Here is a 19,471-nt window from a genome sequence, read left to right on the forward strand (position 1 = left end):
ATGGTAGTAATCTTCCTCACAAGATTACCGTGGGTATAAATGCCAACTATAACCACAAAGAAATTTTTAAAGACAATAAATTACTTACATTTGCTGACAGCTGTGATGTAAGGGTGGCCACCTTTTCCTGTGATGCAACCAGCTCCCTCCGTAGTTTATGAATTTGCTGGATATGAGGGCAAACACAAACTCCTCTAAAAATTTGTCAGTATCTTATACTTTCTCTAAAGCCATTAAATAAGCTAAATAATAGCAGGAAATAGGGTTTTTTGTCCGTGCACTGAAATCAGTACATTAACAGCTTAGTCCTAAGAACAGAAGAGCAGCCCTGCTGAATCAGACCAAGGGCTTTTCTAATCCACCATCCAGTTTCCCTCATGGCCAAACAGATGCCCATGGGAAGCCCACAAGCTGCTGTTGTTTCCGAGTGGCTTGTATTCAGAGGCATATTGCCTCTGATCCTGGGGGTAGCATATAGCCATCAAGGCTAGTAGCCTTTAATAGCATTACCCATCATGAATTTGTGTAATCCCTTTGCAAAGCTGTCTACGTCACCATATCACATGAAAGCAAATTCCATTGGTTAGAAATTATCAGTAATAGACAACATATGCACATCAATGTTTAAAACAGACACACACACACACACACACTTTCTAAAGCCTCACAAATATTCCTCTAAAAATTTATGAAGGATGGAATTAACTCAGATGCACAAGCTTTGCAATAAGCATGTGAAGTGTTAACGTCTATTTGATTATTTATGTGCCTGTAGGAATAATTTATTTATTTAAGGATTTTTATGCCGCCATTCAGCCAAAAAAGGCTCTCACGGCGGCTTACAAAAGTATTTCTTGACAGTCCCTGCCCACAGGCTTACAATCTAAAAGACATGACACAAAAGGAACGGGGATTGGGAGGGAGGAGGAGGAGGGGGGAAAAGGAAAGCAAATTCAGGCACTACAATCTTAGTTGCAAAGTTCAGCAGTTACAGTTGACAGCAGGAGGGATTTATGTACAGATTTCAAGTACATATAATCACTCAAAGGCCCTATAGAATCAACAAGAGAAAGACAACAAAGCCCCAGCCAAAAGTGTGCCACACTTGACCTGTAGTGTCACTTTTAAAATGTAGCTTTTAAAATGATAACTCTTACCATAAAAAACATAGGTAATTACATGAAAATAAATGAATTCAACACAGTGGCCATGGGAGGTCAGGTGAAGAAGGTATTAAGAGGTCGCTGTCACTAAGTGGTGACTGAAAGGCACAACGCCCTTATTGATGGGCACAAATAATTCTCAGACATAACTTATTTAAAAGACTTGAATGAAAATAAAGGTCTTCACCTGGCGCCGAAAAGACCATAAAGATGGCACCAGGCAAGCCTCTCTGGGAAGGCTGCTCCATAACCAGGGTTCTATCACTGAATCTCTCCCTAGGGGTCACCTGTCTCACCTCTTTTTGCAGGGGCTCTCATATGGTAATATGGGACACCTTTTATCACTGCTGATGAGATCATTGGCTCATGCCAAGCAACTGAGATCACTGAAAAGTACTTTGTACAATGAAATATTTTATATAAAATCTTGATTAAAAATAGTACTTTTTTTTACCTCTGAATGTGCCTTTTCTTCAGCCTAGAGGGAGAAAGAAAGCAGTTATTAATGAAAATATACAACTAAATTTTATATCATTAAGAAATGAAAAATAATAGCTTTTGACTCAGATAAAAATGAGATAGAAAAGAAAGAGGACGAAAACAAAAATAATAAACCACCCTGAGATTATTTTTGGATTTACCTCTGCCTGCAAATGGAGTACTGTCAAAGTTTTAGGTCACTATGGCTGCAATCCTAGACACATTTATCTGGAAGCAAGTCCTACTGAATGTAATGGTATTTACTTCTCAGTAGACATGCATTGATTGCACTGTTAGGGTGCAATCCTATGATCCCTAGACAGCATCTGGGGGACATAAGATATTTTGGCCTCTGGGATTCGAGATCAGAATCAGGGCTCTGACCTTAGAGCCCAAAAATTGTGCTCTACACCCCCTCCCTTGCCCCTCGTAGCTGGCACAGTTCTTGACATGCCTCCATGGTTGGAAACAGAGCATGCAGACAGCAAAAAAGGGGCTAATCCCAGAGGTGGGGAAGGAGAGGAGACAACAGAAGTCACTTTAGACAGCTTCCTATGTGCCACATGGCCTCCCCCTCTCCAAAGTTCCCCAGCTAGACAGGCAAAATTGCCTGTTTAGCCAAAAATGCAGGGAGGCTGGAGTTCAGAGGCTGACAACTATTTCCACAGGAACACACCCTAATACACTTTAAGGCCTGTCAATGCTACCATGTACTTAAAAGATTTTTATTTTTTGTATTTCCTTTCTTGTAAACTGCCTTAAGATTTTCTACTTAAGAGATGTATAGAAATGTCTATACCAAATAATAATAACTAAACAATATTGTTATTAGAACTGCTCTCAGGGACAGACCGATGAACTGAGACTGTGCACCCCCCTGTACTAAATCTTAGCATAGAATCATGGTGAGATTCTCTGCCCAATTCAGAGTCAAGTACAGACTACTTCCTTTCAAATATAATGTTTAAAATAAGTGAATAAAAGCAGAAGGCAAGAACAAAGGAAAAAAGTAAAATAGTCCGTTTTGCAGAAGTTTGCATTACCCAGATATAGTGATGTCAAAGAAACAAATGGTGCCTGGCAGCAAAAATAATAAAGTGCCTTCTACTTCTCATCCTGGTAATATGATGAGGAGCACAGAAAGTGATATGAAAATGTATTTGTGGGTGATTTGTGGGTGTCATGCCACACAGTAGTATGGATATTATGGGTTTTAAAAAACCAAATACAGACACTTTAAACTCAGTATGCAGATATGAAAGAAGTAGCGGGGCACTATATAATATCAAAGAACAAAGGAATTTTGTTCTTTACGGTCAACTTGTCCATCACTGAAATCAAATCTTTTGCCTGATACTTCCACTAGAGTACCATTTCTTGATTAGGAACTGCACAATTGCATGAGCTTTGCCCCCAGGTGCCTATGAGAAGCAGCAGGGAAAATGCTGATCAAGGATTATGTTTTTCAAGTACAATTCACACCATGGATTTATAATCCAAAAGCCTCCTTTGCCCTTAACAAAAAAGGTTCTTCAGCTTCCATTATCACAGCTAGATACTCAAACACTGAACAAGAAGTGTTGTCAAGTGGCTAGAAAGGGAGCTGGGATGGGGTCAAGTAACAGAAGTCTCAAAAAGGCTATTCTCATCTGATTTGGTACGTGATGGTGTATAATTCATTAACACTTGGCCTACTTTCCAAAAAAGTATTGTTACCTAGTTGTGCAATTCAACCAGTGCTTGTAAGGTCCTGAGATCTTCAATATGTAGGTTTCAATAGTATAAAAGGTTAATGCAGATAAATTCACTGATGTAGGAACATTTCAGAAATACAGATTGATCTTATGAATCCTGGATGTTCAGTTATACTTCACCATTTGTATTTTCCATCTGCCAGTGCAATGGAATTACAATTTGACATTAGAACATACCCAAGTCCAAGTAGGATAAGCTCAAATTCTCTGTTCTCAAAATCTCAAAATTCCCACGCACAAATGGCGTGCCAAATATGCTATGTTACATTATGCAAATCTGGCCTTTGTATATGTTTTCCCCCAGCCATCCATATTTTGAACATGTCTTAGTTCTTCAAAAACAACTGCAGTTAAGTTAAGATAATATGTAAATTAGGGAAGGTTGTTAGTACTTAAATTAAAAATGCAATATGTTTTTAGACTGCATGTACACCCTTAATTTGAATGCTTTATTATAAAATCACTATTTGGTTTTTTGTAGAATTTGGTTTCTTAATTGGGAGAGGAGGCTATTGCAATGCGAAGTTTAACGGCATGAAAACATATAAGTGATAATAACAATAAGAGCTTAGGTTTAAAGAAGGTAATTCAGTCCATGAATTGAACTTCATAAGGACTCTGTCCTGCGTGTTTCAAACATCAATATACCCCAAGTAAGCAGAAGCCATGCTTTAAACAAAACTGAGGCTGGGATCTTCATACTTTAAACGTTGCTTAGTCCTTCAAAAGCAGCTGCTGTTAAGGTAAGTTAAGATACCATTACATCAAATAAGGAGGGGATCGCCGGCTGTGTCCAGGAGGTTGTAAATGCCTCCTTGAGAGAGGGAGTGGTGCCGGCCTCTTTAAAAGAGGCGGTAATTAGACCACTCCTGAAGAAACCTAATCTGGACCCGGAGGATGTTAACAACTACAGGCCAGTGGCTAATATCCCTTTCCTGGGCAAGGTGCTTGAGCGGGTGGTTGCAGGACAACTCCAGGCACTCTTGAATGAAACGGATTATCTAGATCCATTTCAATCGGGTTTCAGGCCTGGTTTTGGAACGGAAACTGCCTTGGTCGCCCTGTGGGATGACCTCTGTCGGGAGAGAGACAGGGGGAGTGCGACCCTGTTGATTCTCCTGGACCTCTCAGCGGCCTTCGATACCATCGACCATGGTATCCTTCTGGATAGGTTGTCTGAGCTGGGAGTGGGAGGTACTGCATTGCAGTGGTTCCGCTCCTACTTGGATGGCCGACTCCAGAAGGTGGTGCTGGGGGATTATTGCTCTGTGCCGTGGCTTCTAAGCCATGGGGTTCCACAGGGCTCTATCTTATCCCCTATGCTGTTTAACATATACATGAAGCCGCTGGGGGAGGTTATCCGGAGATGTGGACTGAGGTGTCATCAATATGCGGATGATACCCAGCTCTACCTTTCCTTTTCATCAAACCCAGGTGAGGCAGTGGCAAAGAGCACCTTTTACCAGCTTAGGCTGATATACCAGCTGCGCCCTTATCTGGACAGAGATAGCCTAGCTACAGTTATCCATGCTCTGATAACCTCTCGTTTGGATTACTGCAATGCGTTATATGTGGGGCTGCCTTTGAAAACGGTCCGGAAACTTCAACTGGTACAAAACAGGGCAGCACGCTTACTAACAGGGACTGGCCAATGAGACCACATTACGCCAGTCCTTTTCCAGCTTCATTGGCTGCCAGTCCAGGTCCGGGCCCGATTCAAAGTGCTGGTATTAACATTTAAAGCCCTAAACGGCTTGGGGCCAGGTTATCTGAAGGAACACCTCCTCCCATATGTACCTGCCTGGACCCTAAGGTCATCTTCAGGGGTCCTTCTCCGTGAGCCCCTGCCAAAGGAAGTGAGGCAGGTGGCTACCAGGAGGAGGGCCTTCTCTGCTGTGGCACCCCGGCTGTGGAATGAGCTCCCTAAGGAGGTTCGCTTGGCACCTACATTATATGCTTTTAGACGCCAGGTGAAGACCTTTTTATTCTCCCAACATTTTAACAATCTATAAATACATTTTAACATGGTGTTTTAAAATTGTAATTTTGCATTGCTGCTGTTTTTATCTGGTTGAGCTTTTTTATTGTATTTTATTTTATGGTTTTATACTGTTGTTTTATATTATGAATGGTTTTAATTTTTGTGAACCGCCCAGAGAGCTCCGGCTATTGGGCGGTATAGAAATGTAATAAATAAATAAATAAATAAACAGCATGTAAATTATAGGGTGAGGTGGGGGAAGGGCACTAAAATTAATAAATGCAATGTATGCAATTGTTTTGGACTGCATATATGCCCTTAATTTATTACGAAATCACTGAGTATCTATAAAATTGATGGAATTATAGGGCAGAATCTAATGCCACTAGTGATTCTCCTGTGCCCGGTTCATTCCATTGAGCAAGCAATCCCCCACTGCTTGGGGAACAGTGCTTTAGCACTTCTGGGGCAACCCAAAACACATGGAAACACTCATTTTGGAAGCAGGCACTTCAGGGAGCCCTGCTGACTTTCAGAAACTAGTGGTTCTGCTTTTTTCAGAACTTCTTCAAGGAAGCACTAAATTTCCATTGCGAAAGCAGTGGGTCCCATTTGAGCAATGGAACTGGCAGGGCAGAAAAGAATCAGTGGGGGTGTAAGTGCCCTCATTGAATACCACCCACAGATACAAGAAAACTGAAGCTGGGATCCAAAGTAGCTCCCGTTTCCAAGGTAGGGCTTTAGATTTTTATTACTGAATAGCCACATCCCTCCCTTCCCCCACTCCCCATGAATGAATGCCAGTTTGTCACAAAATGCACTTTTAACTAATCCACTGGCTGGCCTGGTAGGTTTTCAACTCCAAACTAGCAAAGTTTTAAAGAATGAAGTGTATATTTGCAATGGTGCAGTGCCTACCACAACTGCTTCCTTTCAAAAAGCAACAACATAATTTTATTCTCCTTCCTAAATTCAATGTAAAAACAACTTCCACTGTGTTCCACAGAGGAAATACGGCTTGTAATTAAAGTCACCTACAGTCTGGTACCCCAAAGATCATTTTACACCACAATACAAAAGGTGTCCTCAAAGCAGCATCGTAATTTCAGAGTAATCTTTCAAACATTGGCAAGCCTCTATCAGCAGAGAAAAAGCAATCCACCAAGTGGCCCATTATTGTGCCACTGGCTCTTAAGGTGAACAAAAACGAAAGATGATGAAACAAGCCATAATGGCAAATTACAACAAGCCGTGAGCATCACACAAAGCAATTGGTCCCTTAGTACAATTCAGCTTCCAAGGGAAAATAAAAAAGATTTTACAGAAGGTGAATTTCAACTCAAGGAGGCGATTGTATTTGGAAACCGTAAGGAAGCAGTTAAATTCAAAGAAGTGGGAGTTTTTCATTGTCCCATCTATGTTGAATTTTTGTTTGTTTCCTGGACTATTTAACAAGCCACATATTGGGATGTACAATATATAAGTTTTTTTATATATATGCAAGTTTTTATATACTGTCAACACTTACTGTGGAGTAGAGAGAAGAGGTACTGGAAACTAGTGATAATGAGGAGCCATGTACTAAAAACAGGAGAAAAAACACACACCAAGAGCATTATTGCAAAAATATTGATGAAACAACAGGAGTTATTTCCTGTCAAGCTCACTAACAACACATCTCTTTTTCAAATGAGAACAATTTTCTACAAAAAGGAAGCTATTAAAGAGGCTATCCATTTAGAAACATGCAAAGTTATTCAGCACCTAAAATGACTTTTCTATGCCAAAAAATACTTGTATATAGAGGTTTTAATGGTGCGCTGTATTTTTGCCAGTAAACAACATTTATCTTGCTTTGATAGCAAAACTACATCTGAATGTCACCTTTTAGCAAATCAGCGTTTGACAAAGCAAATGCAGAGGTTCTAAAATGCTATTTGGAATCTAGATTGTAAAAGTGCCTTTTGCCAAGCATATAGTTCCCACTGCGTCCCAGTTCCCACCATCGCACATGGGGATGTTGTAGGGTTCTGGGTAGCTTGTTATCCACAGCAAAAACCACCCTACCTGGGTTTACACAAAATGACAAGCCGCACTGCCAAGAACAATTATGCTAAGCCTCCCTGGCATGCGACCAGCACATGCAGGTTAGTTAACAAGCCACTGTGGCTTATAAACCACTCCACAAATCAGGTCTGAGAGTTACATGGCCTCTATTTTGGAATTTGTTAGTTATTTTTCTAACATACATAAACCAGGTTCAAACCCTACCCGAGGCTTAGGGCTAAACCAGATGAGACACCATCGACACAATGAACAATTTTTAGAAGCAAATAAAGGCATGGGCCCCACAATCCAAATCAACCTGGTGGTTTCAGGACCTGAACTGGATCAGGACCCTGGTATGGGGGAGTAGGAAGCTTTAACCCTTTCCTCTCACTGAGATCCGGATCTGGATCAAGCCTCCCATGTCCAATATTTGCTTTAGAATAAAAGCTTTCCTTGATGGGAATGAGAGCTTTTCTTCCAACTCAAGTAGCAGGTGGATCCGCCCCCTGCCCTAAATTCAGTCTGGGACTACAGTGGGGGAGAAACATAATTTCTCCTACTCCCCACATCAGGTCCCAGTCTGCATCTGGGGGCCATAGTTCAGAAGAAGAAGAAGAAGAAGAAGAAGAAGAAGAAGAAGAAGAAGAAGAAGAAGAAGAAGAAGAAGAAGAAGAAGAAGAAGAAATATGCTTTTATAAAAAAATGGTTTTTTGTTCTTGTTTTGTTTTAAAGAAAAGAAACATAACAAGGCAAGGGGGAGGAGGGATGAGAGGGTTAAGGTACAAAGGGAGCAGATAAATGTTCTCAAGGAAAAGGGTTTGATGTGAGGAGACCAAGGATGTAGGCAAAGTCAACTTGAGCCAAGCCACACATAAATATCAATGTAGACAGGTCAGATCTCTAAATAGGTATGTGGGAGCTGTTGCTGATAGTAGCTGCATATTCAAACATGGAAAGGGTGGTCAGACAATGTTCAGTGCATGGAAGCATGGAAGGTAGGGATCAATCCTTCCAATGAGTCTTTGGGATGAGGAGCACGCTGGGCTTTGGCTGGTTGCACGTTATGGGGTCTGGAAATGATGTTTCCCCGTCTACCAGAGAGCCAGCGTGGTGTAGTGGGAGTGTTGGAGTGGGAGTCCGGAGACCTGGCCTCTACTCCCACTCGGCCATGGAAGCTCACTGGGTGACTTTAGGCCAGTCACAAACTCTCAGCCCAACCGACTTCACAGGGTTGTAATTTTGAGGATAAAATGTAATAGGAGTATTATGTATGTCGCCTTGGGCTCCTTGGAGGGAAAAAGGCAGGATATAAATGCAATAAATAAACAAACAAATAAAATACTAGTCCTGATTTGCTATTTGGCTACTTTTGGGGGGTGGTTTCCCTAGGGTGTCCTTTTCATGAGTGTGGTTTATTGATATTATATTAATGGGTATAATTTAGTTATGTCTACTTTATTTCACTTTCATCAGAACTTTGGCAGAAGGACCAGTGTGAATGTGGGAAGTTGCCCCAATATTGTGGGAGTAGGAAAATGCCTGGAAGCTTAGACAGAGGATAACAGGGCATTCATGAGGTTGGAGAAGATCTTGGGGAGGATCTGCTGCACAGGGCTATGAAACAGAGCTATGGGCAGCTAATATGGGTGACTAACCATGCACACCTACCTATTCGCACAAGGGTAATGGGATACCACCCATCAGGTCTAGCTCAGGCTTGGCCTTAGTGTTGCCAGGGGGCATCCTGAGTGTCTCATAGGAATGGTAGAAGGTACCCCCTCCACCATGGTCTCATCTGATCCAATGAGCTACATTCTTTCAATAAAGTTGTGGCCTATATAAAGCCATACTTTGGTGTCTGCCTCTTTCTGCCTTCCATGGTGATCATGTGTGCTCGCATGATCCATTTTCCATGGCTGTCTGTCAATTCTCAAAGCACAGGAATATAGTTCAGGAGAATGTGAAATTCGGTGAAACAAAATTAATATGCAGGCAAATCTCCACCAAAAAGGAACCATTACAGGACAGCACTCCAGTCAGGAATTTACGTTTTAGAAGTCATTCATGCAATTGCTAATTTTGTGAATGGTGTCTCATTTAGTTTGTCCCTTAGAGTCAGTGTGCCAGCCCAATTTCAGCTCCATTCTATTTTCTCTCCTAGATTAAAGAGTTTTCTTCTATCTTAACACTTCCTAAGTATTTATTTATTTACAGTACTTTCACCCTGCTCTTCAACGAGAAGATTTCCCAGAGTGCTTTACACAATATCAATAAAAAGATCAAAAGAAATAAAACAGTCCCTGCCTGTAAGTTTACAATCTAAAAGGCATGACACAGAAGGTAAAAAGGGAGGAAGAGGGAGGAGAAAAAGGGAAAGTAGCACAGAACTTGAACATTTCATTTACTCTTTTCTTTCAAAACCAACTTGAAGAACTGGCCTACTGTTTCAAGAATTTTTTTGGCTATATTTGATCACACAACACGTTATCTCAAGACTACAAATAGAAGTTGGGGAAAAATAGGATTCCCCCCCCCTCATAATTCTGATGTCTGGTGCCCTCCAGATGTTTTGGACTACAACTCCCAGCATTCCCAATTATTGACAAATCTATCTAGGACTGCTGGGTGTTCTAGTTCAAAACATCTGGAGGGTACTATGTTAAAATATAAAGTTTATACAGGATTTTTACTGATGTACATTTCACAAATGGGCTCACCAAGAACTAGGATTGTTATTTTATTGATAGTGTTATTATAACATTTCTTCAGTACTTTCAGTAGTTATACACATCTAATTTATCCTAGGTATGACTACCATACGAAGTTAATAGGGATGGGAGTAACTTGGCCAAAGCCAACCAGTAAGCTTCATGGTATAACAGAGATGTGAATCTGACATCCACACCAAAAGCTTCATGGTACAACTAGGCTGACAACCATTACCCAGAGGACCTTCTCTTCTGCCGCTCCCAGACTGTGGAATGACCTGCCAGGAGAGATCTGCCAACTCAACAGTCTTTCTGAATTTAAAAAAAGATATAAAGACTGTTCCTTTCCAGCAGGCCTACCCAGTCAAGTTTTAAAATGTCTGCCTGCTATTTTAATAATGTAGTAGTTTTTTATGTTTTTAATCAATTTTATATATTTTATAGCATTTTTATATTTGATGTTGTTCCCTGCCTTGATCCAGAGGGAGAGGCGGGTAAGAATTATTATCATCATCATCATCATCATCATCATTATTATTATTATACACTCCCTGCTAGATAAATCCAGCAGAATATTACTTGTTACTCCCTTGGTAAGCTTGTGAAGGGAGATGCTAATCCTCTTGGGCAAATATTAGCATTGCCATATTTTTTTCATTTCAAGGAAAACATCCTTTTTAAAAATATAAAATCAAATACTAATATCCCAAACATGATTTCCATAAAGCTTAAAGAATCATTACTTATTTCAGATCGGTATAGCTCCATTTATCCTAACAGTTCAGTCATGCCAGCTCCACAATGTCTCTTGTTTTTAAAATGTCAATATCCCTAGCTGGGGATGGCTGGTCAAGGCCAGCTCTGCTTGTTGGAAACAATGAATGGTAAAATCAGCTGAGATTTGCTGCAACAGCCAGAAAAAGAGAAGCTGTTATGTTTGGCCTGCTGCCAGACCTAGCCTGAAACACACACACAGAACACTGGAGGGGGAAAGAAATTACTTTGTGTAGCCAGGCAGTATGAGAGAGCTTAACCAGGCAAGGAGCCAGCAAACTTCACAGAAGTAGGGGAAGTGAAAATCAGGCTGATTAAAGTAAAAGCCTGGTGAGCTTCAATAGCTTAGTAGCCATGGCGGCCTGGACCGTCAGCCTTGGCAGAGTGATAAACAGCTGTGAATTACTATCCCAGTAGGGATCTGACTAGGTAAAGCATATGTTGCAACTGTTAGTGCTCAATACAAAGGGAGGCCATAAGAAGATGGATCCAATGTATCTAAGAAAGCTATCTTATATTGACATGGAAGCTGTTTATGGAAGAACAGTTGGAAGAGACTGCTAGTATATAAACAAAAGGAAGTTTTATTGCACCTTTCTCTCTTTTCCTTCATAATGTCCATTTTGTGGGTAAGTCTCCACATGTGGCAGAACCTAAGCCTTTAGGGTGACCATATGAAAAGGAGGACAGGGCTCCTGTACCTTTAACAGTTTCATAGAAAAGGGAATTTCAGCAGGTGTCATTTGTATATATGGAGAACCTGGTGAAATTCCCTCTACAACACAACAGTTAAAGGTGCAGGAGCTATACTAGAATGACCAGATTTACAAGAGGGCAGGGCACCTGCAGCTTTAATTGTTGTGATGAAGAGGAAATTTCACCAGGTTCTCCATATATACAAATGACACCTGCTGAAATTTCCTTTTCAATACAACTGTTAAAGATACAGGAGCTCTGCTCTCCTTTTCATATGGTCACCCTACCTAAGCACAAATTTGCACCTAAATTTCCAGATGTTCTTTCAAACATGATTCCCCTTTATTTTATCCCATTTGCACTCACCCTTCTTCCAGGAAACTGGAAGAAGGATTACCCTATTTTTATCTCCAGAGCAACTGCATTAAATTGTTAAATTGAACATGTCAGAGTGGCCCAAGATCAACCAGTGAGCATCCTGGCTGAGCAGGAATTTGAATTCAGATCTTTCTGGTTAAACACTATGGCTAGGTTTAGATGTACTGCCAAATCAAAGGCTGTTCTGAATGTGAGCCTGTATATAGACCATGGTTTGTTCGGAGCCACCAAACCAGGATCTGAAATCTGAAGCTGTTTTGCAATCCATGGTTTGCGCTACCTGTGGTTTGCTGTTACAACTGAATTAACAGATGATAGGTTGCCTGTTATACATCTGGAAGTTCAAACTATGGCTTGGCTTCTTAACTATGGTTTGCACAAACTATATTTTTATTTTATGCTCTGAATGCAGCCTCCGTTGGACACGCCACACAGACTCTTACCTTCTTCCATGCTATCTCTGAATGAACCAGAATGACTGATTGCACGTGGTCTGTCCTCTAAGGATGTGGCGCTACCACACAGTTGGGAATCATCATAAAGATCAAACGAAGAATCTTGTGCTGGGATGCTGTTTGACCGCATCATACTGGGCCCAGGAAGTTTGAATTGGGATAAGTTTGTTGGACTCACTGCAATAGCAAGCACATTTTTTAATAACAGATCACTGCACTCCAGGGAAAAATAGTTCCAAATGTCATACAAGCTTTCAATTATTATTATTTTTTATGAATAATTAGAAACACTTTTAGGTTAGGTGCATATCTGCATTCATGGCTTATTTGTTCTGAGGGTACTCTCTGCCACCTAGACAGTTGTGTATTATTTTTCTTAGTACAGTAGCATTTTTAATAGTTAATGCTTCCAAATGTGTTCATAACTAGTTAAAGGAGCCAGCTTTGTATGGCTTGAAATAGCCCTTAGTTTGTTACAGTGAATCCTTCAAGCAAACATACACAACTGTCAGAGATGGACAATCCCCCCGTCTGAATGAAGCCACAGCCACTAGCACCCCTAGTCATGACTCTAGGCATGGTGCACTCCCATAGACCCTGAAGGAGAAATCTCCCCCCAAACTCAATTCCTCTGAGGGTGGGCTTCTACTTAGCAGAGGCGAGGGGAAACTGTTGAAATCTCCCCCATGGCTTCAACTGTATCAACTACAAAGCTATCTGTTGGTTAGGAAAGTCTGCCATCTAGTGACTAAAGGTGATACTGCAGGATTCAAACTTGCACATTAAAATTAATTGTATTTTAAAACAAAACAAAAAAGTAAATGTCTCTGAGATGCACGCCCATAGGATATCCATAGCATAGAGGCCAAATTTCCAGTTGTCTATGTTTCATGGTCTTTAAGCTCTGGCATTGACAGACACACATCCTCGTTTATTATGATGGAATATGATAACATGGCATTTGCTAATTGTGCAGAATTGAGAAATTTAACATTACAAATATCTATTCATGTATCTTTTTCTCCTGCTACTTGTTTTTTTCTCCATTTATCCTTATAGTAAGTGAATAGGCTTTATGAAAAGAGAAGTAACAGATCCCCACTTAGTCCAAATGCTACCCTCATCATTTGGAAAGCTGACTTTCAAATTTTTTTTTACAGAGAACACTTTTGACCTTTCTGCTTGGTATGGAATTAGGACCACAGAAAACAGAACTCATCTGTCCTTTCTCAGACTGTTGTGTCAAAATTTTGCACTGATCAAGACATTTCCAGCAGCGTTGACTGTGTCCAAAATACAAATGACTGGAACAGTATTTTTTTGATAGTCATTTAACTCCATAGGAAAATTGCCCACTGAGAAAAGAAATACTAGAGAGTAAAAAGCTTTTGCAATAAGCAATTGTATTGGCTACTACATTAGAGGAAAATTAATCCAAGAACACATAAGGATTCCGTTTTACCAAAGGAAAGATAGGTATTAAGAAAGAAACTTAAACTGTTATGTCTGCCTAAAATAAACATGTTATCTATGTCTATGCTTGCAATCTAAGTCCAGATATAAAATTATACTGAAATAAATGGGAATTACTTCTAAGGGGGAGGGAACCAGTTAATGATTTGCTTATATGATATTAAAATTAACCAGGTCTTTATCCTTCAGGTTTCTGTTTTAAAATAAAAATGCTGTATTTATGTGCCCATATCAAATTACTCTGCAGTGGCTGAAGTGTTCCTCCACAGATGCCTACCAAACAGAGAGCCCATAAAGATATTATTATTATTATTATTATTATTATTATTATTATTATTATTATTATTATTATTATTATATCCCACCTTTTCCCCAGTATTGGGACTCAAGGCAGCTTTACAAATTAAAACATGTACAGTTAAAACAGAGATATACAAAAAGGAATAAGGAAAAAGGTGAACTATTAGATTTTTTCCCAGTAGACTATTAGCATTTTCACCTGCGGTGTAAATGCTACTAGTCTACTGTAAGTTTTAATATATTAAAACTAGTTTTAATATATTAAAACTATTACACTATAAAACTATAGTGTAATAGTTTTAATATATTTAACTGGATCCAGCTTTGCATGGCTTGAAATAGCCCTTAGTTTGATTCAGCAAAGTCTTCAAGCAAAGTTATGCAACTGTCAGAATTGTACGCATTGTGCCCAACCCATCTGAGCCACTGGAACCCCTCCATGCCACCCCTGCCATGCTGCCATCCTTTAGCCCAAGGAGGGGTCTGCCCACTCCATTTCTCTGATGGAGGCTGGCCCACAGGAGGGTGGAGGGGGCAGCCATAGAACTCTGGCCCTCAGACTACTTCCCTGTGGCTTCAAAATATATTGTCTGCAAAGCTACCTATTGGTCAGGGAAGTCTCCCACCTCGTGATTGAAGATGGTACTGCAGCCTTCAAACATGGACATATTTAAATTAATTTAAATTAATTGATACATTTTTAAAAAACAACAACAACCTTGCAGTGCACACTCCTACAGGGCTGACAGACAAACAGACACCCTCTTTAATTATAGATTCTAAGATGCTAACAATGTAAGGCATTGCTCTTAGTGCAGGCAAAGGTGTGTGACTTTTCACAGATATATCTGCATTCTCAGAACATCTCCTTGTGTGTTTGTGGTGTTAATCCACAAAAGCAATGTCAGTTTTCTGAGAGGACAGGATTTTTATAACTTGTTAGGTCATGTTGTAATAGCCTTGTTAATTTGAAGCATAAATGCAGAAACCATTTTAAAAAAGACATATTCACATTTCCCCCCTAGTTAAACAACAACAAAATGCATTAAAGGTCATTCCAAGGATGGGTGGAAATGGTGCAGAGCCCATGATTATTCTTCCCCAAAACTGGTATTTGGAATTATGAAGGCTTATCTGGACCAAATTGCTATGCCAGAGGAAGCTGGGATTGTACGCAGTTGTACCCCAATGAAAGAGCTTCTGCTGTTTGGCTTTCTATTGCACAGGAAAAGAGCTCAGCTTGTTCCCATTTGGCTTCTGAAGATCTCTTTCCAGAACCCCACCTAGTAGGTTAAAGCAGTGGAGGCTGGTGGCTTTGATGTCAGTGAGGTTGTGCATCTGCTCTGGGTTTCAGTCAGAACTTTAAAGGAGTTATACAAGGTGCTTAACCCTACCAGTGCCACACCCTACCCCCAAAATAGGTTCAGCACCTTTGATAGCTCCTTTAGAGTCCTGACTGGTTCTGACTGAAGCCCAGAGCGGATTCACCACTCCACTGACATCGGAGCCACCAGCCTCCTCTGACCTAAAGTATGAGAGCAAGCCTGAAATCGAGTCAGTACTACGGAACTCAGTGTGACTAACTTCTGGGTAAGCATTCTTAGGAGTGCACAGTAAATGTATTGATGTTCATAATATGCCCAGATAATATACTATGAGCAGAAAAACAAAGACAGTTGAAACTATGCGTCCCCACCCCACCCCTGTTGCCACCACCCAAGGAAAAAAATGTATAAAATAAGCTTAATAAGAATACACTACAGGTGATTATTTTTTTTACCTAAGTTAGAAAAATATTTCCCTGTTGCAGATGAAGACATAGCTGTAGGGGATACCAGGGGAGATTGATTTCCAGTGTCTTGTAGCCCTCCAGTGGAATGGGAACGCAGCCACTCTTTCCCTTCCTCTTGACTGGCTTGCCGAGAGGATGGGGTATACCTGAAAAACATCACCACTGATACACTTAAAACTTCCACAGGCAAGATAAAAGCAACGCTCAATTCTCAACAGAAGGTTAGTGGTCGTACAGTTGTTTCAGTTGATTCTGAATAGGATACTTGGGTTCTTCATGTCACCCAAGGAACAGACAGACAAACAATTAACAATTTGTGTGTGATGGGGGGGGGAAACATACAAGGGAAACTGCTAAACTGTTAAGAAAACGGTTGGAAAACTCTAGCATGTGGGGGGAAAAAGCAAAGATTGCATTTCAAGCATAGCAACAAGGCTGAAGAATGATAGACTGGTAGAGAGGAGAGACGAAGGAACAATTCCTACATGATATCTGCAACAGGAGCAGAGTGAACAGGTAAGCCGAAAGCAGCAGGAACAGAACAGCCGCTGTAAAAGAAATGACTTTAATTTGTTAGTGGCATCTGATGGGACAAAATGCAATGTTTGTCTTTCAGAATGGTCCTTGGTGTTGTGTCCTACCCTCAAAACGGCTAGATTTAAGGGAGCTAAGAGAGGAAAAAGAAATACTCACTTGGACAGAAATGCGTTTGCAGGAACAAAAAGCCTGGGAAACCAAATCTCTCGCTGAGTTTTTGGTGTTGCTGCCAAATGTAAGAATGTAACTCAGCGGTATGCTACTACAGCCCATTGGCCAGACTCTGTGGCAGGGACTGAGAAAGGCGAATTCTTGAATGGATTAAGATGGCAAGTTAGCATGTGCAGGCGTTTCGGATAGTTCAGGTTTCAACTCAAGAGCTTGCATTTTCCGTATCAATGTACAGTCAGGCTCCATTGAGCCAAATCTTGCAGACTTAAAAACATGCTTAGCGTTATCATGGTTTTAAAAACCTGGGGTGTTTTTAAAAATTCTCAAGTACACAGAAGATACCCTTGGCTAACTACTGCAACTGCTACTCCTTGAGTGCACAAGGAGTTTTCCCTTGATGCAAAGATGGGAGCTTTACATCTGTACATATACAGGACTAGACTGCTGGCTGCTGTACCTTGATCAGTAAAACACCTTGATTAGCACATGGCACAGGCCCAACAGTTTTGTTTTGAGGTTTGGGGTTTTTCTTTTGTGTGGAATATTAGCTCAGGATTGTATCCCAATATATTTCTTCCTGATAATCAGACTAAGGGTGCTAGCCTACTTGGGAATATGCTCCATTGAACTCAGTGGGAATTACTTCCAAGTAAACATGCATAAGTTTAGCTTCACATATACATTTTTCAAAATAAAATTCTGGAACTTGTCACAGTATTGTACTTCAATTATTTGGCAATTATTTCTTTAAAAACGAAGTACATTAAATGAGAGTCCTACAATTTTGAATACCTGAATGCTGTCAAAGTTAGCACATGGAGATCTCTCTCTCTCTCTCTCTCTCTCTCTCTCCCCCCTCCCTCTCTCCTTGACTCATAGCCAAGAACATGCAAGATCTGAAGTTGGATATGGTTTTGAGGCAGCTCTATAAATCCTCCATATGGGAGTTGGTCGTTCATATTTATTTTCCATAATGGCTCTTATGGGAATGTCTCAAATTCAACAGGCAGGAGAGGGACAGAACTGCTGACTGCAAAAACACCATCTTCAACTTCCGATTTCAGGAGACACATTAAAGTGCTCTGCCAACTGCGGTAGTCAAGATTACTACACAGTGAATTATTTTTGATGAGCAGACAGCTAGGGGAAGCTGGGATCAGGCCTTCAACATTTTATTTCCCAACCCCATGGAAAACCGACCTTAATTTGCATCTTCAGGAGGCTGGCAACCCAGTGGCCTACAATTCAAGTTTAACAGAAAAGTCTGCTTTCCTTCCTCAAAATATCAGTGATGGTAATATGAGGCAAGTGGCCAGTAGGCCTAGCTCTCTGAGGATCTTTCTGGATGAAGCTTTTATTGTACAATCACACTGTCTCATTCACAGATTTGGGGGGAGGGCACATGATGTTGTCTTCAGTTTGTAGCCCTCCTGCACTTTCCTACTGCTTCTGTCTTTTTCATAGCAGAAAAAGATCCTAGGGATTAAACTCACACACACACACATTTTCCCTGGAATTCCACCCTCCACACTGGGGAAGTTAAAAAAAGAAAAGAAAAATGCCTCCACTCATGCCAATTGAGACTCGCTACTGGGGGGGGGGGGGGAGTGGGGGGGCGGGTGTTGGGAATTGGGGTGGGGGAGTAATGGATGGGTGAAAGCTTTAACCCCTGCTCCCAGAGTGCCATCACCTTGATCTGAATCAGGCAGCACACACTTTTATAGAAAGTATTATATAAAGCTACACTATGCGTGATTTAGATTTAGTTTGGCAGTTAGAGGGGTGGTTTTAAGGAATCCATCGGTAGACAGCAGAGGACACAGAACAACAACAAAAAGTGGCAGGGGAGACAGGCATCAAAAGTAGCATTTCTCAGGGACATTTGAAACACATTTGGGAGTTCCTCTGTCAGGTGAAACATCTGAGGAATTTGAAGTGACATTGAAGTCTTTTAATAAGACTAACAAAATTTCTTACAGTTGCCACTGGATTCCACCTGAAGGCAAAATTTGAAACAAATTTGGAGGTTCTGTGGGAGTATCTGAGCAGTTTTGAGGAAATAATTTTTCAGTAATACAAATCTAGTCATATAAATATAGAGACTTGTGGGGGAGTGAGTGTGTAAAAAAGTTATTTTACAATGATTGAGGGTGGGAAATTAACAAAATATTCCAATTTTTCACATTGCCTGAATGGAGGGGAAATACAGATTTATTTTTAACGGCTTTTTTTTAAAAAAAATGAACTGGAGTTTTATTAGTTGTTCAATAAACAGGACAGAATAGAAAAGAAAAGGATGAATTATTATAGAAAAAAGTTACAGAACAACAGAGAAACAGCAGTCATGCTGAATAAAACATTATATACCTTAATCCCTTTTTGGGTAGTGTATTTCTGTCAAGCTGCATGCTGTTAAAACAAAGAAAACCCCTAAGGACACATAGTAAACAGAAAGCTTCAGAATTATAAATTCTAAAAAATGTTTGTATCACAAAAGGTCATTTGGAGTTACTTTAATGTACCTTTTATGGGGAAAATGTGAATTCATTTTTCTCAATCATATTCCCATTCCTATCCCTAGTTATTAAGGAATTTGGACTTTTATTCCCTTTGGAAAGATGATGCAGACCAGGAGGGTAGGATATTAAGCAGATTGCAGTTTCCTGTGATAATCTGGTGGTCTTTCATAATACTATAATTTAGAAATATACGATAATTTGTGTAAGTGATCACTATAGTCTGATGGATACGGTTTTTTTG

At 40.4% G+C, this 19,471-nt stretch overlaps 1 protein-coding gene across 2 annotated transcripts in view; it reads right to left on the minus strand.

The window, feature by feature from the left end:
* The window catches only part of NAV3 (neuron navigator 3), a 277,390-nt gene that overhangs the window by 42,342 nt on the left and 215,577 nt on the right, over positions 1 to 19,471 (minus strand). For both annotated transcript variants that reach the window (XM_063133851.1, XM_063133852.1), the window contains exons 17-22: positions 19,079 to 19,120; positions 15,992 to 16,149; positions 12,427 to 12,615; positions 6,907 to 6,959; positions 1,618 to 1,641; positions 89 to 166 (exon numbers count right to left, since the gene is read on the minus strand). In XM_063133851.1, coding sequence (XP_062989921.1) covers positions 89 to 166; positions 1,618 to 1,641; positions 6,907 to 6,959; positions 12,427 to 12,615; positions 15,992 to 16,149; positions 19,079 to 19,120 — 544 coding nt within the window. The remainder of the gene's footprint in view (positions 1 to 88; positions 167 to 1,617; positions 1,642 to 6,906; positions 6,960 to 12,426; positions 12,616 to 15,991; positions 16,150 to 19,078; positions 19,121 to 19,471) is intronic.

The sequence above is a fragment of the Elgaria multicarinata genome, chromosome 9 (genome assembly GCF_023053635.1).
Source record: "Elgaria multicarinata webbii isolate HBS135686 ecotype San Diego chromosome 9, rElgMul1.1.pri, whole genome shotgun sequence".
Taxonomy (NCBI): domain Eukaryota; kingdom Metazoa; phylum Chordata; class Lepidosauria; order Squamata; family Anguidae; genus Elgaria; species Elgaria multicarinata.